The sequence below is a fragment of the Zingiber officinale genome, chromosome 4B (assembly GCF_018446385.1).
Source record: "Zingiber officinale cultivar Zhangliang chromosome 4B, Zo_v1.1, whole genome shotgun sequence".
Classification (NCBI taxonomy): Eukaryota; Viridiplantae; Streptophyta; class Magnoliopsida; order Zingiberales; family Zingiberaceae; genus Zingiber; species Zingiber officinale.
Window position 1 is genome coordinate 84,436,085 of NC_055993.1, and position 23,051 is coordinate 84,459,135.

The 23,051-nt window shown below is 36.7% G+C and overlaps 1 protein-coding gene across 1 annotated transcript in view; it reads left to right on the plus strand.

The window, feature by feature from the left end:
• Positions 1-14,868, plus strand: part of LOC121975355 (transformation/transcription domain-associated protein-like) — a 39,305-nt gene extending 24,437 nt beyond the window's left edge. The window contains exons 18-36 of the mRNA XM_042526956.1: positions 28-391; positions 1,483-1,632; positions 1,713-1,934; positions 2,030-2,251; positions 2,967-3,617; positions 4,733-4,999; positions 5,071-5,427; positions 7,204-7,610; positions 7,687-8,113; positions 8,253-9,548; positions 9,624-9,884; positions 9,955-10,245; positions 10,345-10,815; positions 12,509-12,940; positions 13,042-13,320; positions 13,503-13,905; positions 13,994-14,142; positions 14,240-14,446; positions 14,542-14,868. Coding sequence (XP_042382890.1) covers positions 28-391; positions 1,483-1,632; positions 1,713-1,934; positions 2,030-2,251; positions 2,967-3,617; positions 4,733-4,999; positions 5,071-5,427; positions 7,204-7,610; positions 7,687-8,113; positions 8,253-9,548; positions 9,624-9,884; positions 9,955-10,245; positions 10,345-10,815; positions 12,509-12,940; positions 13,042-13,320; positions 13,503-13,905; positions 13,994-14,142; positions 14,240-14,446; positions 14,542-14,661 — 6,976 coding nt within the window. The 3' untranslated portion in view covers positions 14,662-14,868. The remainder of the gene's footprint in view (positions 1-27; positions 392-1,482; positions 1,633-1,712; positions 1,935-2,029; positions 2,252-2,966; positions 3,618-4,732; positions 5,000-5,070; positions 5,428-7,203; positions 7,611-7,686; positions 8,114-8,252; positions 9,549-9,623; positions 9,885-9,954; positions 10,246-10,344; positions 10,816-12,508; positions 12,941-13,041; positions 13,321-13,502; positions 13,906-13,993; positions 14,143-14,239; positions 14,447-14,541) is intronic.
• Positions 14,869-23,051: the final 8,183 nt, after the last annotated feature.

Genomic DNA, 23,051 nt, shown 5'->3' on the forward strand with positions numbered 1-23,051 from the left:
AACTCCTGATCAGATCTTATCTTTTAGGTTTATGTACATAATCTGTTCCGATATCGGGCAACCTTTAAGAGAAGAACTTGCAAAGTCACCACATAAAATACTTGCAAATGCCTTTCCTCAATTCATTCAGCATTCGGATGGGACTAATATTCAATCTTTAACCTCTTCAATTGCTGATGAAAGTCTTACTTCAGACAGCTCTACTGATCCGTCTTTATCTGTGTGCTCTGATGGCTATTTTCATGGGCTGGAGCTTATTTCCACTCTAGTCAAGTTGATGCCAGACTGGTTGCATGCAAATCCAATTGTATTTGATACATTATTACTTGTTTGGAAATCACCAGCAAGGCTTGACCGCTTGCAAAATGAACAAGTATTGAGCTTACTCCAGGTTTGTTTTCTTTCTTTTATTAATTAATGCTGTTATACTAAAGCTAAGTTTCTTGTGTTATTTTCTGTAGTAGCTCCTAATTGTTTGCCCATTTTTATTTTGCATATCGCTAAGTTATGGTACATTTGTTTAGGTCTGAGGCTGGTTATCCTACTTTGTAGTTGATAATTGTTTCTTTGGTATTAGTACATTATTTTTTCTCCATTGACATTGTTTTATGCATGCTCTTTATTTCTTATACTAAATTCTTATCTTGGTTCAAGTACTGCTTCATGCATTATACACTCCTTTGTTGGTAGCAAGTTATCCTTTTTAATTTGCATCTTGATATCTTCTCTAGTGATTTGGCATTGCATAGAGTTCAATGGAGGGTGTAAGATATATCTGGTTGCCAGCAAAAAGTAATTGGGATTACCATGGCCTGCACTAGATTTTCAATGCCCCATTTATTGCATATGAACTTCCCTCTCATTTAACTTTTCATTTCTGTTAAACATACGTATCCACTGGAAAAATTGTTTTTTATTTCCTATTTTTCTCTCTGATTTTTCTCAGTATGCAAATTTTAATTTTATTAATCCTGTGTTTCTTGTACTTCTAAGATTGGCAGGAGGCTAGTGCATTATTTCTAATCTTCGAAGTTACCAAGGGATTACATTATTGAAAGCTATCTTCTATATTGTTTGTCTTAGATCGGCCTATGTTTCTTCAATTATTTTGTATATTTGCAGGGTAGAGTTATTTCTAGAAGTAGCTACAGATGCAGATTGTAACAGCACTTAGTGCCTTGGTATAATAAAAGATCATTATTAGAATACCTGGCTTTTGTTCTCAGTTGGAGGACTTCTAAAAGATTTTTTGATTGTTTTCTTGATTCATGCTACTCTCGAGAGTTCATGGTGTACCTTGATTTCAGTTTACTATAACAATCACAGATTTTATTCTGATATTGAAGATGGTTTACTCCATCTTTGAATTACAGAAGACAGGGAGCTTATCTTTTTATTTTTACATCCTAGAGTCTTGGTAGACATGGAACTTGTCATAAGTTTTTCATAATATTTAAGGGCATCAATCTTCTTGATCTGCAGGTAAAGGAAAGCAAGCAGCTTGTTAAGTGTTTTCTGAATTACTTGAGGCATGATAAATCTGAAGTTGGTGTGCTCTTTGATATGCTGTCAATTTTCTTATTCCGAACTCGCATTGATTATATGTTTTTGAAGGAGTTTTATATAATTGAGGTAAGCAAATTCTTCTGTCCATCTTGGCATATCGACACTACTTGTTAGTGATGTTCTAACCAATCCACTTCGCAAACTAGGTTGCAGAAGGATATGCTCCCAACTTAAAAAAAGCAATTCTTCTGCATTTCTTGAATATCTTCCAGTCAAAACAATTTGGTCAAGATCACTTGGTCATCACCATGCAAATTCTTATCCTTCCCATGTTGGCGCACTCTTTTCAAAATGGTCAGAGTTGGGAAGTTGTTGACCAGTCAATAATAAAAACAATTGTCGACAAACTTCTTGACCCTCCTGAAGAGGTGACAATTTCATGTGTTTGATCATTTCTGATTATTCATTTTTCTGTGAACCAATGTTAGTTTTGGATTGACTTTCATTCTAATTAAACCGACAGATTACTGCTGAATACGATGAGCCTTTGAGGATAGAACTTCTACAGCTTGCTACATTGCTGTTGAAGTACCTGCAGATTGATCTTGTTCAACATCGCAAAGAGCTTATTAAGTTTGGTTGGAATCATCTTAAGCGTGAAGATAATTCCAGTAAACAGTGGGCGTTTGTGAATGTATGCCACTTCCTAGAAGCCTATCAAGCTCCTGAAAAAATCATCCTTCAGGTAGACATTTTTCTTCTTATCAAGGCAATCTTAATCCTGTTATTTCTGTTCCTTTTTTAATATACTTGAGTGGAGTTTGCTTTCATTTGAATCTTGATAAAGAAAATTTGCAATTCAGAAGGTATAATTGGAGCTTCTGATAAGGCTCAAACCTACAGATCTTATTCCATGCTGTTGTGTATTAGATTGTTTGAATGCATGCATGGAGGTGTGTGCTTGGTTCCTCTGAGTTCAGTTTAAAATTTTGCACTGCTTGATACAAAATGCTCATACCTAATTGTATGTCATATAGGATTAGTAGTGACAGCAAAAGTTGTCGATGAGTTTCTCACATAATTGTATATATAAAGCTCTCCAACGTTCCCACCTATCTTTGGTGCTTGTATTGTCCTGTATGATGGTTATCAGCATGATAATTAGAAATCATTGTTCAAAGTGATATCAGATGCAATAAAAGGACTAGTATTTGTCAATAAAAATGGCGTTTTGACTTGAATAGTCTCTATTAGATGCTACTTTAAGTGATGAATCCTAGATAAAGACTTTCTATCCTACTAAACCATTCAATGTATCTTACTTTTGATGTTTTTGTGACAAGTATGTTTTTGTTGTGTTTATACATGATGGAACCTTTTAATCTGAAACTTAAGTGAATTCTGGTATAAGCTAAATCACTATTCCAAACATTAATTATCTGAAACTTTTCTTCTTTCAGGTTTTCATTGCCTTGTTGCGAACTTGCCAACCAGAAAATAAGCTTCTAGTTAAACAAGCCCTTGACATACTGATGCCTGCACTTCCTCGGAGGCTACCTCCTGGAGAAAGTCGTGTACCGATATGGATCCGTTATACTAAGAAAATACTTGTCGAGGAAGGTCATTCAATTCCTAATATGATACACATTTTTCAGCTGATTGTACGACATGCTGATCTCTTTTATAGCTGCCGAGCACAATTTGTTCCTCAGATGGTAAACTCTTTAAGTCGGCTAGGTCTGCCATTTAACACTCCTCCAGAAAACAGGCGCCTTGCTATTGAACTTGCTGGCTTAGTTGTTGCTTGGGAAAGGCAAAGACAAAACGAAATGAAAGTTGCACCAGGTTCTGAGGGCTATAATCAGATAAGTGATTCATTGAATCCAGTTGCTATAGGTGCTGACTCAAAGCGCTCTTCAGATACTTCTGTATTTCCTGATGATATAACCAAGCGAGTGAAGGTTGAACCAGGACTCCAGTCTCTTTATGTTGTGTCACCTGGTGGAGCATCCATACCAAACATTGAGACACCTGGAGCTGCTGGCCAACCTGATGAGGAGTATAAGCCAAATGCAGCAATGGAAGAGATGATAATCACATTTCTTATCAGGGTGAGGATATTTTCTTCTTTTTTTTCTTTCCATATCTAATATGCTCAATATCTTAGAGTTTTTCAAATTTGAACTTCATTGCTAATTAAGTTATGGAGCAACCAACCGCGGTCCTAGATTTTCATGTATTTTTTTGTTTGTAACAATTTTCCTCTGATGTGACTTGCCTATCTTCATATAATCTTTATATACTCCTTTCAACCACCAATGTACTTTTGATGTTCAATTTGATGAGCAAATCCTTATGGTTATAATCATCCTTCTTCTCTTGGCTCGCCATTCCATTATAAAAACTCTCCAACTACTTCTGTCTAGACAAGTCCATTCTAACATTATTCTTGTGTACCAGGACACACCTGTTCATATTACATCGTTTCTAAACAGAGCAAGTTGTTGACAATTCTTCTCTTTGGCATAATTTAAGCAGTATATGGCAAAAATATCTCTCTGGTTTTTCTTTGAAGTGTCCTCATGTTGCTTCTCTTAGTTTTTTTTAAGGCTCTTTTATGTATTCATTGGTCTATCAGATACTAATCTTTTTTTACCACGTGCAGAGTATACTCTTTTGTTTATTGAATCTAGCTATTGAATTTGCTATTGTTCCAGTGTCTTATGGTAGTGAGTATTTATTGATAGTTAATATATGGATTATTAACCGACAGCTACGTAAATATATTCAAAAAATTTAAGTACATGTTTGTGTCGTCTCACATATGCTTGGTTGATTAGTGTTTTGACTTTTGTACACTAGACTTTGATATGAAGCGAGAGAACAATTTATTTTGCTAATGCTGTCAGTTGAGAGGTGCATCTAGAAAAGAAAATGAAGTGTATCAAGAAATCAATGCATTCTACAATTTGTGTAACTCTAGTTGAAGAATTGACAAATATTATCAAGCAGTTGAACTGTAATATTTTGTGATGCAATTGATTCCAATCTTGCCTTCCAATGTGTATGATAAATTAATGAATGTGTAGGATTGACCACATGGCTGTTTTTCAAATACAAGGTTGTTGTACTAATAGTATTAAGTTGTAGGGTAGCCGCAAAACATGTCCACTACAGATGCTCTCATTTTTAAACTCAATTTTTTATCCATTTTATCTATAAATAGGTTGCCTTGGTGATAGAATCTAAGGATAAAGAATCGACATCTATGTATAAACAAGCTCTGGAATTACTGACTCAAGCTTTGGAGGTATGGTCAAATGCGAATGTCAAGTTCAACTATTTAGAGAAGTTGCTTGGTCAACTTCCGCCTCAGGCTCCTCAATCCAAAGACCCTGCAGCAGCTCTTGCACAGGGTCTTGATGTCATGAACAAGGTCTTGGAGAAGCAGCCGCGCCTATTCATTCGTAACAACATAAATCACATTTCACAGGTATGTCACTGCTGTAATATTTAAGTTGAAATTAAACTTGTTAGACTAAACTTATTCAATTTGTCTTACAGATTCTGGAGCCTTGCTTCAACAGCAAAACATTGGATGCTGGAAAATCTCTTTGTTCTTTGCTGAAAATGGTATTTACTACATTTCCACTTGAAGCGGCTGGCACACCACAAGAGGTGAAATTACTATATCAAAGGGTTGGAGAGATTCTGCACAAACATCTTGCTGCTGCTACAGCTCCTCAAATATCTCTAGAGACCAGCAATGCTAACTCAATGATTACCTTTGCTCTACTTGTTGTTAAGTCATTGACTGAAGTTCAGAAGAACTTTATTGATCCCTTTATTCCATTGTTACTTCGTGTACTTCAGCGTCTAGCACGAGATATGGGAAGCACTTCCGGTTCACATATTAGACAAGTATGCCATTTGTGAAAGTGATTTGCTAATACTTTAGTAGCATTTTCTGATTTACTCATTATAGCATCTTTATGTTGGACTATATCTTATTTAACCGATACCAGATGTCATTCTTTTCAAGCTTAGAAATGGAACTCATATTTGGTAGGTTTATTATTTTCAGTGGGGCTATTCCATTTGCACAGTTTGATTTAATCATTTTTTACTAAACCAAAATGCTTTTTATCATTCTTTTTGCCATATATCTGTCTCTATTTGTATTGACTGGTACATCTCAATCTCTTTTTTTTATGCCACTCTTAACACCCGTCCAGTCGATTCGCATCACAGCACTGTGCAGTAGATTCTGCACATGCCATTGTAAATGCTTTGGCTGCCCATAATCGAATGATGATGCCTTCACTGTTTCCTGCTCTGCTAGGCAGTGTTGGAAGAGAATCAGTAATGCAAGATATGGTTACTTTCCGGCCAGCTTGTGGATTTTGCCTATTCCTCTTCAAATCTTTCATTTAATGCCATATTTTTTGCCTGATAAGCCACGGGCTGGTAGAAACTGATCGTTGTACTTGTAACTTCTCTGCTGTTAGAAAACCCTGCCTTACTATATATTTAGAAATACAAGAAAATTGATAGATTTTGGTCTGGAAGAATTGGCTGTGTTGCTTCTCATCATGATTTTCTATCTTCCAAATTATGTTGAAGGGTGGCGTTCATGATCTCTAATCTGCTTTTAGAGCTTGGAATTTGTTTATTTCAAGTATGCTCACAGTCATGGTCACGTTAAGGAACTTATGCATAGTTAACTTCAAGGAATTTATGTTAATTTACATGGTTGTAAAGGCAATTATCTTTCCTTATGAAATGCTGGAAACTCATTTCATGGCAATTCATGCATTACCAATTCCTTGGCTCTCTGCATGAATAGTTAATGAGAACTTTAATAAACTTAAATTTTTTTGTAAAAGGTATGCATTAACGATCTTAAGTATCATTGCATATAAACTTAAATTTTTTTTGTAAAAGGTATGCATTTGCATTAACAATCTTAAGTATCATTGCATCTCGAATTTAGAGATTGTGTATAGTCAATCATTTTCCTTAGATAATGTACATGTGTTATGTAGCTTACTCGCTAACTTTTTCTTGGTTAATTATTGACATGCATAACAGCTTTTTCACTGAGCTTCAGTTCATTATAACTTGTGTAACTCTTGACTAGTTTATTAAGCCCTTTTTAGCTAGACTGGAATTTGTATAATCTAAAATATGTTTCTCAGTCAAAAAGCTGCTTTAAGGTTTGTGGTTGCTATTGTACTGTAGTTCTCAATAATGGTTTACTTACCTTTTATCTTAAGAATGACCTATGAGACAATGATGGACCTGAAACTGACCAGTAGCCTCCACTTCCTGAATTTGTTGTTACTTGCAATGTACCTTAAACAGTCGATGCAGCCTGAAGATTGTGGCTCTTATTTTAAGAATTTACATTTAATTAACTACTTTACATTTGATTTATACCCCCTTTAAGTGTTGGCTCTGTTCTTATGGTATTCCACATCTAAAGGGTTACTGTGCTGCTGTTTAGCTTCTGTAGAAATTGCTAGAGAAAGCAAAGAGGTTAGGCTATCAAATCATATTAGATTTCCCTCATTACTTGATTAGAAAGTGCTATATTACTTGAATGTGTGATGATCCCTTGGATAAGAATGAATTGATTAGAGTCGATTCTTCTGACCTTACTGATCGTGATAAAAAAGAATGTGGCCTATTTTTCAGGGACAGCGGACAGATGTTGACCCATTAATCAATGCACGTTCAACACCTGACTCGTCTTCTGTCATTTCAAATATAAAATGTGTCTTGAACCTTGTAACAGAAAGAGTCATGCAGTCACATGAATGGAAAAGGTTAATAGGACAAATTTTGCAAGCTCTGCTTTCTGAGAAGTCTACAGATTTCAGTGTGCTTTTGTGTGTTCTTGACACGGTAAAGGTGTGGATTGAAGATGATTACAGATATTCTTCCTCTGGTGCATCAAGTTCTGCTCTAACTCAGAAGGAGATAGTGTCCTATCTGCAAAAGCTATCATTAGTTGAATGGAAAAACTTTCCTGCAGTTGCACAAGAAGAATGGGATAGGAAATATTTACAACTTCTCTATGAACTTTGTGCAGACTCGAACAAGTATGGACTCACAATTTCTTCACTTGTCCATATCCATTATGCATTTGTTGTTGCCTAATTTTTTGATTCTTAGCAGATATCCTTTGCCCCTTTGCCAGGAAGTTTTCCAGAAGGTTGAAAGACAGTTCATGTTGGGTTTAAGAGCAAAAGATCCAGAAATCAGACAAAATTTTTTCATGTTATACCATGAATCACTTCCTAAAACACTGTTTAGCAGATTACACTTTATCATCCAAAATCAGGATTGGGAAGCTGCAAGTGATGTTTTTTGGCTAAAACAGGGACTTGACCTTCTGTTAGCTATCTTAGTAGAGAAAGAGCCTATCATGCTAGCCCCAAATTCTGCACGAGTGCCACCAGTAATGGCATCAGGAAGTTTTCCCGAGACATATGCAGTTCAGCACACATCTGATCTATCAGATTATACGGATGGGGGTTCCCTTACTTTTGATTCTCTTGTGTGTAGACATGCACAATTTTTGTCTGAAATGTGTAGACTTCAGGTTTGTTTTGATCATGGGCAACTTCACATTTTGCTTATTTGTTTGTTGATGTTTTGTACCTTCGACTTTGTAAGGCACTATAATACTTATTTGGACCCCCTTGTTCTATATTTGTTTCATCTGTAACTTTCTTGTGTAGGTGGCTGATCTTGTCATCCCCCTAAGAGAATTATCGTATGCAGATGCTAATGTTGCATATCACATGTGGGTCTTAATTTTCCCCATTGTCTGGGTGACTTTACAGAAAGATGAACAAGTTGCTCTTGCCAAGCCAATGATTACTCTGTTGTCAAAAGATTACCACAAAAAGCAACAAGGTAGCAGACCTAATGTTGTGCAAGCCTTACTTGAAGGGCTGCATCTGAGCCACCCACAACCACGGATGCCAAGTGAGCTTATCAAATATATTGGCAAAACTTACAATGCATGGCATATTTCACTTAATTTACTAGAGAGTCATGTCATGCTGTTCATGAATGAAGCTAAATGCTCTGAATCACTGGCAGAGCTTTATCGACTTCTTAATGAAGAAGATATGAGGTGTGGATTGTGGAAAAGAAGATCAATTACTTCTGAAACAAGAGCAGGATTATCACTGGTTCAACATGGTTATTGGCAGCGGGCCCAAAATCTTTTTCATCAGGCAATGATCAAAGCAACACAAGGTACATACAACAATACAGTTCCTAAGGCAGAGATGTGTCTTTGGGAAGAGCAATGGCTTTACTGTGCAAGTCAGCTAAGTCAATGGGATGCCTTGGCCGATTTTGGCAAGAGCATAGAGAATTATGAAATTCTTCTTGATTGCCTGTGGAAGGTTCCTGACTGGACTTATTTGAAAGAGAGTGTTATCTCTAAGGCTCAAGTAGAGGAGACTCCTAAGTATCGCCTAGCTCAAGCCTTCTTTGCTCTCCATGACCGCAATGCTAATGGTGCCAGTGAAGCTGAAAACATCGTGGCCAAAGGAGTTGAGCTTGCATTGGAGCAATGGTGGCAGTTGCCTGAATTTTCTGTTCAATCTCGAACACCTCTGTTGCAGCAATTTCATCAATTGGTAGAGGTTCAAGAATCTGCAAGAATACTGTTGGACATTGCAAATGGGAACAAACAACCCTCAGGTAGCTCAGGTGGGAATGTAAATGCATATGGTGAGCTCAAAGACATCGTTGAGACTTGGAGACTACGTACTCCCAATGAATGGGATAATATGTCTGTTTGGTATGATCTACAGCAGTGGAGAAATGAGATGTACAATGTTGTCATAGATGCATTTAAAGATTATGCTCAAACCAATCCACAACTTCATCATCTTGGTTATCGTGATAAGGCTTGGAATGTTAATAAACTCGCTCATGTAGCTCGCAAGCAAGGCCTATATGATGTTTGTGTAAAAATATTGGAGAAGATGTACGGACATTCTACAATGGAAGTGCAGGTAATTTTCTGAAATGATTGTTATGATATTTTTACAATCACTTCTAGTGTCAAACTGTCTTTTCAAATTTTTCAGGAAGCATTTGTTAAAATAAGAGAGCAAGCAAAGGCTTACTTGGAAATGAAAGGGGAACTAATCAGTGGCCTTAATTTGATCAACAATACTAACCTTGAATATTTTCCTGTAAAACACAAAGCAGAAATATTTCGCATCAAAGGTGATTTCTTATCGAAAATGAATGACTGTGAAAACGCCAATCTTGCATATTCTAATGCAATAAGTCTATTTAAGCATTTGCCAAAAGGTTGGATAAGTTGGGGAAACCACTGTGACATGGTATGTCAACTTTGTGTGTTTTATTTATGCATAGATATTGTGAGAATAGTTACAGTCTTGCCTTCTTCAGGTTTACAAAGAGACACATGACGAGTTGTGGTTAGAATATGCTGTGAGCTGCTTCTTTCAAGGCATAAGATATGGTGTTTCCAATTCGAGGAGTCATTTGGCGCGTGTTCTATACCTTCTTAGTTTTGATACACCAAATGAATCTGTTGGGAAGGTATTGGATAAGTATTTGGACCAGTTACCACATTGGGTTTGGCTTTCTTGGATACCACAACTTTTGCTTTCTTTACAAAGAAGTGAAGCTCCGCATTGCAAGCTAGTTCTTCTTAAAGTTGCTCAAGTTTATCCTCAGGTTGACTCCAAATGAAATGCACAGTTTTTGGCATTGATAATTTTTCCTTGATCAATATTACATTTTTTTTTTGTAATTTTGTCTTGAAATCTTTTGAAGGCCTTGTATTACTGGTTACGTACCTATCTTATGGAGCGTCGTGATGTTGCTAATAAATCTGATTATGGAAGGCTACAATTAGCTCAGCAGCGTGTGCAACAAGCTGCAACAGCAAATAATGCTTGTTCCCATAACTTGGTTGATGGAAATCAACGAGGAGCCTCTCACCTTGGTGTTACTTCAGAAACTCAGGTGCATCAAGGTTCCCAGTCGGCTGCTAGTGTTGGTTCACATGAAGGTGCAAATTCTCAAGGACAAGAATCTGAAAGATCTGGAACGATGGAAGGTAATGCCAACAGTGTGCAGGACCAACCTCCACAAAATCCAACTTCTGCTGAAGGTGCTCATATTCCTTTAAGACGCAATGGTGGACTTGGCTGGGTGGCTTCCGTTGCAAGTGCTTTTGATGCAGCAAAAGATATAATGGAGACTCTTAGGAACAAACATCAAAATTTGGCTAGTGAACTAGAGGTAAGAGATAACTCTGATCATTCTTAAAGCATGCTCTATGTTTTTCTTCCACCTTTTCTTCTCAAGTATGTCATATCCGTGATGGAATGACAGTGACAGTTGGACCCAATTTGTAGTGTTATATTTAAATCGTAATTTAAAGGAAGGATGATGCTCAATTTTATTTAATAGCTTTGATACATTATAATTTAAAGATTTTGAGAAAAGAAAGAAAAAACACATTTAATCAAAGCTGGCCCATGAAATAAATGCAACCAATTGAAAACTTTGTCCCTAACACCATTCCATTGTAAATGAAACCCAATGCATTATAAAATGAACACTAAAGAAAACCTTCTTTGCATGGGAATGGAGAGGTTTGGGAGGGGGTTCAAAACAGAAGGGATCTCGTTGTATGGAGATTCTATTTATTTGGATGAAATTAGGCAGTGAAAGAAATTTGACCGCTTTGTTCTCTCCTGACCAATCTGTTCAAATTGAGTGAAAAATGACCTCATGTGAACCAATGTCCATTTTACCCCTGCTCGACATAGAACTTCCACATTCATTCTTTCTTTTTCAGCCTCTACATTGTCATAATTATTTCTGACCTTTTTGTTATGAAGCATTTCTTTTCATATTTCTCTTTCGTCGTGGGGAAAAAACAAGAAAGAACTCTCTTGTTTTCTTAACTTCTCATTTTCCAGCTCTACCATTCTTTCTTTCTTTCCTATTTCTCTCTCAAAGAAAACACAGCTTAAAGGTCTCTTCGATGTCAAGTCCTCTTTAATATAGTCAAGTAAAAAAGACTTGTTGTACTGATGCAAGATTACCTACATTTGGCAGGCCATGAGAATTTGATTTGAGAACCATGCTATATTTTGTTGCAGTGAGCAATGAATCTGATTTTCAGAACCTTATCACAGTTGTTTTTGGTTAGCCATTTCTATTCTTATTTTTAGAAGCTCTGTTATGTTACATTGTGGATTTTAGTTAGCAATGGTCATCAAGGCAGTCTGAACTCTTTAATTTTTACTCCACATGCTCACCTGCTTGTTAAGCTATCAATTTTAGTAGCAACTTGGTATGCCCACATCAACTTCCCTAAACACAAAATTGACCTTAAATTTTACATTTTACTTAAAAAAAAACCTTTGCATCAGCTACCCTATCTATTCCCTAAATTTAGATTTCATGAATAGTACTTCTCTAAATTTAGGGAATGAAATACATTCCTTTAATATTAAAATATCATTTAATTTGAGAGAGAAAAAATAAAGGGAATGAATTGGGTAATGAAAAGTAGATATTACATTAGGGACAGAGAAAAAATAATAAAAAATAAAGATAGGGTAAATTATAGGGAAGTTGATGTACTGTGTAGTGAAAAATGGATATCTAAATTAATAAAGTAATTCTACCCTAAATTTTAAATTTTGGATACAGAATCTAATCTGGATGCTCTTAGAATGGCATGCAATATATTAGCTATTGACTTTTTGCAATGTATGAAACTGATATACTTCTTACATTACCAAGCACCATGTGTTTTTGGGAATCATTATCCACTTCCTTAAAGATAATCCTTTGATTATTTTGATGGAAAGGTGTGTCTATCACAGTTTTGAGATGATTACCTAAGTTTATTTTACTAAGATTTAAACAGGTTGGACTAATATGATTTGGCTTATTCTGATTATGGCATTTTGTTCAGGTTTTACTCTCTGAAATTGGTTCAAGATTTGTCACGCTTCCTGAAGAGCGGCTTCTTGCAGTGGTTAATGCATTGCTTCATCGTTGTTACAAATATCCTACTGCTACCACTGGTGAGGTGCCACAGTCTTTGAAGAAGGAGCTTTCTGGTGTATGTAGAGCCTGTTTTTCAGCAGATGCTGTTAACAAACATGTTGAATTTGTAAAAGAGTATAAACAGGAATTTGAGCGGGATCTTGATCCAGAGAGAGCGGCAACCTTTCCCTCTACTCTCTCTGAATTAACAGAACGCTTGAAGCATTGGAAGAATATTCTTCAGAGTAATGTTGAAGACAGATTTCCTGCTGCCTTGAAACTTGAAGAAGAAAGCAAAGTATTGCATGACTACCATGTCATTGATGTTGAAATGCCAGGCCAGTATTTCACGGACCAGGTTTGTATGAATTTGCTAAGATTTACTTTAACGTTTATTAACTCAGTTTGTAGATCACCTATCTTTTGCAGCATATATTTAAATATTGTTTTCTGTTACAGGAAGTTGCACCTGATCATACAGTTAAGTTAGACAGGGTTGGAGCAGATATTCCAATTGTGCGTAGGCATGGTAGCAGTTGCCGTCGCTTGACTCTAATAGGATCTGATGGTTTCCAACGCCATTTCATTGTTCAGACATCACTGACTCCAAACGCTCGGAGTGATGAGCGCATGCTTCAGCTATTTCGCGTGTTTAATCGGATGTTTGACAAGCACAAGGAATCAAGACGCCGCCATCTCACTCTCCATACGCCAATAATAATACCTGTTTGGTCACAGGTGAAACAGCTAGTTCTGCACTTCATTTCTTACTTTCCTTGAACAATTAAAGTGATACAGTTACATGACTTTTGGTACTTGTTTTGATCAAACTTCTCATGTTATTATGTGATTTTTTTGCGTTATCTTGCATACAAACAAGTTGCAGCATACATGTACAAGAACTGACTCTTGCTTTTCAGGTAAGGATGGTGGAGGATGATTTGATGTACAGTACATTTCTCGAGGTCTATGAGATTAATTGTGCACGCCATAATAGGGAGGCTGATATCCCCATCACTCTTTTTAAGGAACATCTTAACCAAGCCATTTCTGGGCAACTCACACCTGAAGCAGTTCTCGAGTTGCGTTTACAGGCTTATCATGAAATTACCAAAAATGTGGTGAATGATAACATATTTTCTCAATACATGTACAAAACCCTCCCAAGTGGCAACCATCTTTGGACATTCAAGAAACAATTTGCTGTCCAGCTGGCGCTCTCATGCTTTATATCATACATGTTACAGATTGGGGGCAGATCTCCCAATAAGATTCTCTTTGCTAAAAACACTGGCAAGATTTTTCAAATTGATTTTCATCCTGGTAAGATTCAAGTCATTCAACTTTTACAGAAATGGCTAAACCTCAATATTGCTTGAACTGATTTGTTTTCCACTTCATGGCCTTGAAGCTTACGATGTGAATGGGATGATCGAGTTCAATGAGCCAGTACCCTTCAGACTGACCAGAAACATGCAAACTTTCTTCTCTCAGTTTGGGGTGGAGGGTCCTATCATATCTGCAATTTGTGCGGCTGCACAGTCAGTAATTTCACCAAAGGTAGCTAGCTCCTTTCATCCCAATGCTTTGCATATATATAGATGGATTCCTCTCTCTTTGTCTCAATTCTATAAATTTGTTAATTTTCGTTGTGCAGCAAACCCAACATATATGGCATCATCTTGCTATGTTCTTTAGAGATGAGCTGCTTTCTTGGTCATGGAGAAGGCCGCTTGGAATTCCACCTGCACCAGTTGCTGCAGGAGGAATCAACCCACTGGACTTCGAGCAGAAAGTGGCTACCAACGTAGAGAATGCTGTTTCACGTATTAAATCAATAGCACCACAATGTTTCCCCGAAGAGGTATACATTTTAAGTCTGTCATTTTAAGTTGAGGTCTTTAGCCTTTGACCTCAACTTAATGACTTCATTTCACGACGAACTGCACTCTTTTGTAGGACGACAACACAACTGACCCCCCGCAGTCTGTACAAAGAGGCGTCACTGATTTAGTAGAAGCAGCCTTGGAACCGAGGAACCTTTGCATGATGGATCCAACATGGCACCCATGGTTCTAACTTCTCATTCCAATTTTTCTAATTCACAACTCAGTAAGCAAGCCGAATTTGTAGGTAATGGGCAACATGAAATTATTTTGTAAATATTTTTATGCAAAAGATTTTATAGTAGATCAAGTTGTTACTGTGTATAATTTTAATCGTCTGTATATAAATTACACAGAAGTATCGTTCTATAAGTAAGTCTAAAGGTACAAGATTCGATGAGATTCTGAATTTTTTTTAGTGATACCTTAACCCTGAGTTATTATCATGATTTTGTTCCATGTGAAATAATTTTATAGTGCTAAATTTGGTTGCATTAGATTAAGATCCATTACTCAACAGATGAATTAGGAGAAAAACTTTATGATCAATCAAAACCCTAATCCCATTATTTAAATGCCTTTAGCACTAGTACAAGGCAACTCAAAAGTACCAAACCTTTTTTGAACCTAACGAATGAGTAATAAATCTAATCATCTTTAAGTTTTATCCACACTCTAGGAAGAATCATCTTTAAATTTTATCCATACCGTTGTGTATGAGCGAATATGACAAGGTGTTCCAAAGTTGATCAAACTCTTACTAACCTCACATTGTGGCCATTAGCCTCAATGAAAAGGCTACTAATGAATGCAAAGAAAGCATCAAGCCGGTGAAAGTTCGACTCAAGAATAAAAATAGTTTTGAAGGTTGAAAAGAATCTATGCTATTGCCTTATGTGCTTTCCTAATTCAATTTGACATTTCAACTTTGGGACTTGTTTACTCATGCAAAGTCCCGATTATTTATTTGTATATTATTATTATTTTTGTAATCAAATCAATTAATCTTTAAGATGACCAGTCTAATCTTACGAAATTTTTTTACTAATCATCATGATAAATTGAGAAGTATTCGTGAAGATGACCAACATTCTAATTCCTCATTGATCGTCAAGATAAATTCAAAAGTACTCGTAATGGCCCATTTGAAATGACAAATGTTCTTAAATTTGTCATTCCATTGTAGTAAACTTTTTAATTGATAATGTAAAGTCTTGATTATGATGAATGAGTGTTTTTTTTTTCATTTGTGTGATTAGCTTTTTTTTTGTTTTTATTTTTGTTTTTGTTTTTGTTTTGAGGCAACACCTATATGAAGAGGTTATAACTTTATTGGTATAGGACTAAAGAGGTCATAACTACTGTATATGATTGTAACAAGCCCTAATAGTAATTACAATACCAATGCATGTCATTAACGACATAGATCAAGATGTAGATCTGTAGAATGAAAATTACATGAAATGTGAACAGTACATGTCAATTTTCAACTGATCTTAAGATGACCTCAAAAGAGGTCATATCATATATGCAAAATACTTTATGCTACACTGTAATAGCAAATCATGATCAACTTTATGTTTCCAAAAGGAATCTGTATTATATTTATAAACACCAAATAATAAACAACAGTAGTAAATGATGATATCACAGTCAAAGTGTCAAATAAACATATAAATTTTCATTAATATTTTGAACTTTAAATACGTATAATAATCAAAATAAAATGTTTGTCTTTATTATCAAATATAGAATAAATAAATACAAACTCCCACTAGCTGAGTTTTTCTTCAATGAGTAGGGCTCTCATATCCACAACATGCATATGAAACACCTTAGGCACCAATCCTTTGGTGAGTGGATTGACCAACATGGAATCTGTGCTAATGTGCTCTACCATGATCTAACAACTCTAAACTTTTTCTTTAACCGTTAGAAACTTGATGTCGATGTGCTTGGACTGTGACGAACTGCGGTTGTTCTTAGCATAAAGTTTTACGGCTTTATTATAGTAGATCCTCAATGGTCTGTCAATGTCATCAACGATTTGTAATGTTATGATGAAGTTCCGCAGTCAAATCCCGTGATTAGATGCTTCATAGCATGCTACTAACTCTGCCTCTATGGTAGAAGTGGCTACTAGCGTCTACTTGACTCTCTTCCAAAATATAGCCCCTCTATCAAGCATAAAGATATAGCCCGAAGTGAACCTTCTGCTATCCAAGCATCTAGCAAAATCAAAGTTTGGATATTCAATTACCTCCAGGTGATCTGATCTTCAATACGTGAGCAAATGTCCTTTAGTTCTTTGTAAATATCGCATCACTCTCTTTATCATTTTCTAGTATGATGGTCCTAGGTTATTAACATATATGCCTAACATCCCCACTATAAAAGTCTAGCTTTTGTAAACATTTATTTGTTAAAATAAAAGAATCACATTGGTCAATATCTGCATTTATTTATTAAATATAATTGTTCAATTAATTTATATAGTAGACAACATGGAGTGTGGTGTCACACTCAGAAGATCATGTTGTCGGTTCTCTATAAATTATAAATAGTTGCTCACGACTAAGATAGAAAGGAACAAACTATCAGAATAGTCGTAGTGTAATTAAGTATTAGTTTATCTTGACTAATAAATTACACCGATACACTTTAAGTGTATTGAGTAGGATCATTTAGGTATGTTCTTTTGTACTGACTTAGTAAAAGAACTAGACCTTAGTTATTATGGAAGTATGTGCTCTTAATCCTAATATAATAATAAGCACATATATTTAATATTTATTTCTTTGACTTATCAAAGGGTGAGGTTTAGCTCGATAAATCAATATGTTTGATAAGTTGGGAAATGATATTACTTATAGTGTGTGTTGTTGATTATAGAAGGAATATGTATCCTAGTTATCTAGGTTGAGAATGTCTCCAAGAGGAGCTCATAAGGATTGCCATGTTAAACCCTGCAGGTGGACTTAGTCCAACATGACAATGAAGTTGAGTGGTACTACTCTTGGAGCTAGATATTAATTAAGTGATCAGTTGTCAGTAACTTACTTAATTAGTGGACATTCGTAATCTTAAACACAGGGAGACTAACACACTCATGATAAGAAGGAGCCCATAATGTAATTTGGGATTGGTGCGGTAGTGCGATAATAACTCTCTAGTGGAATGAGTTATTATCGATGAACTTGAGTTGTGTGTTCGGGGCGAACACGGGATACTCAAGCTCATCGGAAAGCCAAAATCAATTTCTCCTCTAGGTCCTTGTCGTAGCCTCATTATAGCCTCAAGTCCATCCAAATGTAAGGCTCTTCTTGGTGTCCAAGAAGGGGCGGACCATTGCTTGGTGACTAAGCAATGACCGCCACATCCTCTTATAGGGGCCGACCCTATTGTTTGGTGACCAAGCTTGTAGGGGCCGACCAATATTAATTCAAATAGGAGGGTTGTTTTGAATTTTTTAAAATCTTCTCTTTGTAGAAAACTATAAGTTTTAAAAGAGAGATTTTAATTTTAAAAACTTTCCTTATTTGAATTTGGCCACATGTTTTAATAGAGAGTTTTAAAAGTTTTAAAACTTTCCTTTTTTAACCATCCTCATGGTTTAAGAAAAAGGAGATAAGTTTTAAAATTAAAATTTTCTATCATCAGGTTAAAAAAGGAAATTTTATAAGAGAGTTTTTAAATTTTAAAACATGATTTTAATTTTTAGAAACTTTCCTTTTTTAACTCCTACTTTAGGAAAGAGAGCTTGTAAAATTTTATAAGAGTTTTTCTTATAAAATTTTATAAAAATAAAATTCCTTTTTCCCCTTGATGAGGTGGCCGACCACCTGATTCAATCAAGAGGAAAGAAAAAGAAAAATTAAAAGGGAAAAGCAAAATCTCTTGGATGATTTTATTTTTTGTAAAAAGTTTTTCCTTATTTGCCTTGGGCAAGTAATATAAAAGAAGGGGTGAGGGGGCTTCATGAGACACAACTCTTATTCTTTTGCTTGGGTGATCTCTTGGTGGCCGACCCTCTTCTTTCTCCCTTTCCCTTTGCTCTCTTCTCCTTGGTGGTGGTGGTGGCCGAATTCTAGAGGAAGAGGAAGGATTCTTTTGGGTGGTGTTCATCTTGGCGTCGCCCACACGACGTCCAAGGCGAGGCGAGGAATACGACAGAAGATCTCGAGATCATTAGCTTACAAAGAAAAGGTATAATTAGTAAATTATTTTCCGCATCATGCTAGTTTTTCTTTTTGTAAGAATTCTAAATACAAGAGGCAATTAGATCTAGTTTAATCGAATTTATTTTTCGATTTTGTGTTTTCTTCTTTTTCGAATTTGTGATTCGATTGTTCTTTTTGGTTAACCTAGAGTTATTTAAGGAAATAAATATTAGCTTTCCTTTGGTATTAGAGCGAGATTTCTGTTTCATCATTTTCATTGGTAATAAAGTTTAAGTTTTTTTGTCAATTTATTGTTTTGTATGTTAAATTAAGTTTTTCTATTATAATACTATTTTTAATCGTCAAAAATTATGTAAGAGAAAACTAGGATAGACTTGTTTTTCGATTTTTTTATATTTCTGTGAAAAAAATGAAGAACGACAAAAATTATCTAATCTAATTTTAGGTAAAATTATGATAGTTCAATCAATTATTTTGGTTGAGCAATTGATTATCAAGTCTAAAATTTTGAATGAAAATAATTGAAATTCAATTAATTAACGGCCTAAAACTCGTAACTAAGTTAATTATCAATCGATTAGAATTATTTTTTAATTTATTGAGATTATTTTTTTTAATTGATTCGATTAAACTTACTGTTAATCGATTAAAAAAATATTTCATTAAAAAAAATTATGTGAACGGTAAACATTAAATAGTATTTAAAAAATACTATTTAATTATAGAACTTCAAAGAAACTTTAGTTTTTTAAGAGAATATTCTATATATAATTATATAGTCACACATAGTTGACTTTCGGATCGATTAGGATAACAGATTGGATCATACTAATCGATTACCATAAGGTAGCAATCGATTAATAAGTCTAATTTTATGTTGTTAAGGTTGGTTAAGTAATTTCTGTTCAAATAAAGTTCCTAGGGTTTTCTTGAATTTATTTGCACAACGTGCTACTAAGTTGAACTAATGTATCATCTCAAAGGAAGACACCTTAGATAGGTTTAGTATATTTTGTATTGGTAGACGTATATCTATGCTAAGATAATTGACCTAAAGGAATGTTACTTTTATGCCAGATATATGCTCAAAATAGTCTACAACTATAGTACAAAATCATTGTTTTGTTTAGATCATGCACAAAATATGTTGGCCCAAAGGAAGACATATTATGTGGCTGATTAAAGTTGTTGTAAGCTATAGACCAATTTATAACTCATAGAAAGTGTCATACTATGCGCACAATGGGTTGGCTCAAAGGAAGACACATTGTGTGGCTAATTAAAATTTGAGTTATATCAGAGAATATCGTTAACAAATAATGTGTCAGTCCAAAGGAAGGTACATTATGTTATACTTGGTATCTCATAAAGAGTCCATTTATGTTCATTCAAAATTTTATTTTATTTGCATAATCTTATACATATTCTTGGTTTTAATTAAATCATGAACTTAAATAAATTTCTCCCTTTAATTTCAATGCAATCTGTAATTACCGGTGTTCCTGTCGGGAAGCTGAGAAGACGAACCTGCCGATATGACGTGTCTGGAGGGTTGACCGCATCCTTTTGACCCGGTGGTGAGCTGTCCTCTACGTTGACCAGATCGTCAGAAGTCCTCCTCCGGTCAACTGTACCTGTATCCAGCGACCGGGTTCCCCCGGTCTCTGGTACCTCGGTGCTCGAGGCGAATCCCACAGACATATAAGTAACCGCATAATAGTATAACAATAAAATAAGCATGAAACGAGTGCAATGACATACCCTGGCCCAGGGGGGCGCCCTCGGATGGATCGGTGAGCTGGTCGTGGTGCTGATCGAGTCATCGTATGGTGACATAGGATCTAATGCAGCAAGGGTCCCAAGAGACGGCTCGTAGGCCGGATATGGTAGCGACTCATAGGCCGCACACGGCCCGCAGCCGGATAATACAAATGACTCGCAAGCATAATAATGGTGCTAAGAATGAAACACAACGGCACGATGGCCGAATCCACATCGGCTCACAAGCCGAACATAATCTTGGCGCGAAGGCCGGAATATATAAACCTGAGCCCGTCAGATGACGGCTGCTCGGATGGTGATGACGGCTGCCCGGAGGTGTCGGTGGCTGCGGCAGTGGCTACCGGAGGTGACGGCGCTAGACGCCGGAGGTGCTGGCCGTCGGAGGCGCTGTGGCGCTGCTAGAAGAAACAATACCTGCTGCCGGAGACGCCACCGGAAGAGGAGGTGGCGCCGGACAGCGGGAGAGGCCGCGGTGGTCGCTACACACGACGGCGGTGGCCGCCGGACTCGGCGGCGGGACGATGTGGCTATGAGGGGCGTTGCGAGGAGGTGGATCAGCGAAACCGTTGCTGCCAGCAGCAAAGTAGGCAGCGTCCGGAGCCCCTCGCCGGCAGTAGTGGCGCCGGCACCCGTAATACCTCGGCGGCGAAAGGGATGAAGGCTAGGAGTGGCGACACCCGTGATGTGGGCGGTGGCAGGGAAAGGCCGCATATGGGGAGCTCCGACTGGTGGCAACAGCGGCGGCATCCGGAAGGAAATAATAGCGACGGCGCGGTGCCTACGTCACGAGGGGGAGGAGAGGAAGCTAAGCGGCGGCGGTCGGCGATGGCCCCGGCAAACAGTGCAAGATGGGGAGGAAGAAGACCTCCCTTCCTTCATGCTGACGAGAGATGCGAGGACGAGGCAGAGCCTCTCCTCTCTGGATGTTGCGGCTTACTCGGCTCCGGCGAAGGGCATGGGCGGGAGAGAACTCCCTCCCAGGCGGCGCTCCCCTCAACCACGAGAAAACTCTCCCTCACCCCTGGTGAACCGTGCCACCTTTAAAGCCAAAACCTATTTAATGCAAAATGTCCAAAATGCCCTCTTCTCTTTACCGTATCAACCGGTATTAATAATATCCCAACATTAACTAGTTCAAATTTTGTTGAATGGAAAGAATACTTGATTGTAGTCTTAGGCTGCATAGACTTAGACAATGCATTAAGAAATGATCGCCTGTACCTCTGACTAGTGTCAGCACCATAGAGCAGAGAGTTGAATTTCAGCTGTCGAAGAAGTCAAATTGCATGTGTCTAAGTATCATGAGACTTTCGATACTGGTACCAATAAATAGCTCAATAATATAAAGAGAACATGCTAGGAGTTTCCTGTACCAATTGGTAGATCGATGCACCTCAAATGAAAGGTCGAGACTACCATATTTCTTATAAAGTTGGTAACCATATGGTGTAATGGTAAATGAAACATAAAGGAGTACATTATGGAGATGCCTAATATAGTGACAAGTCTGAAAGCACTAAAACTCGATATGTCTGAGGGTATGTTAGTGTATTTCACCTTGATGTCTCTGCCTATACGGTTCACTCCTTTTAAGATATCGTATAATACTCAAAAAGAAAAGTAGAAATTGAATGAGTTCATTGCTTAATGCGTGGAAGAGAAGGGGAGACTAAAGATTGAGACATCTGGGAGTGCTCACTTAGCATCTAGTTCTCAAAGTACGAGCAAGAAGTGAAAGAGGATCAATAACAAAGAAAAAGAAAAATAAACTGTAGATTCTGGAGGCAATGGCCATAAGGAGCACAAGAAGCAGGATAAGGAGTCCACTTGTTTCTTTTGCAAGAAAAAAGGTCATATGAAGAAAGACTACCTCAAGTACACCAACTAGCGTGCAAAGAAGGGTAAACTTCTCAACTTTGTTAGTTCGAAAGTCAATTTAGCTATTGTACCCACTGACACTTGGTGGATAGATGTCGGTGCTACTACTCACCTAAGTATCACTATGAGGGTTGTCTCAAGAGCCGACTTCCGCTTGATGGTGAAAGATACATTTATACAGGAAATGGAAAGAAGACTAAAGTCGAGTTAATTGATGTTTTTAGGCTTTATTTAGGAACTAATATCTTTCTATATTTAGAAAATGAATTTATTGTACCATCTTTTCAACGAAATTTAATTTCAATTTTTTGTTTGGATAAATCAGGTTATTCTTGTTTATTTAGAAATTGAATTTTTAGTATTTTCTTTAATTCAGTATTGATTGGCAATAACTCCATGGTTGATAAGCTCTATAAATTGAACATCTTTACTTCTATAGTTAACAATGTAATAATGCATAGTATAGATACGAAACATAAATTGACCGATAAGAATTCTTCCATGTTGTAGCATAGACATTTAAGACATATATCCAAACAACGCCTAAAAAGATTAATGTCACATGGAATTCTATATTCCCTTGACATGTCAGACTTGGATGTCTGCATAGAGTGTGTTAAGGGAAAGACCACTAACAAAAGGAACAAAGATGCTAGCCATTGTTGTGACATTTGGAGCTAATACATACGAACATTTATGGATCATTCCCTAAGGCATCATGGAATAGACACACATATTTTAT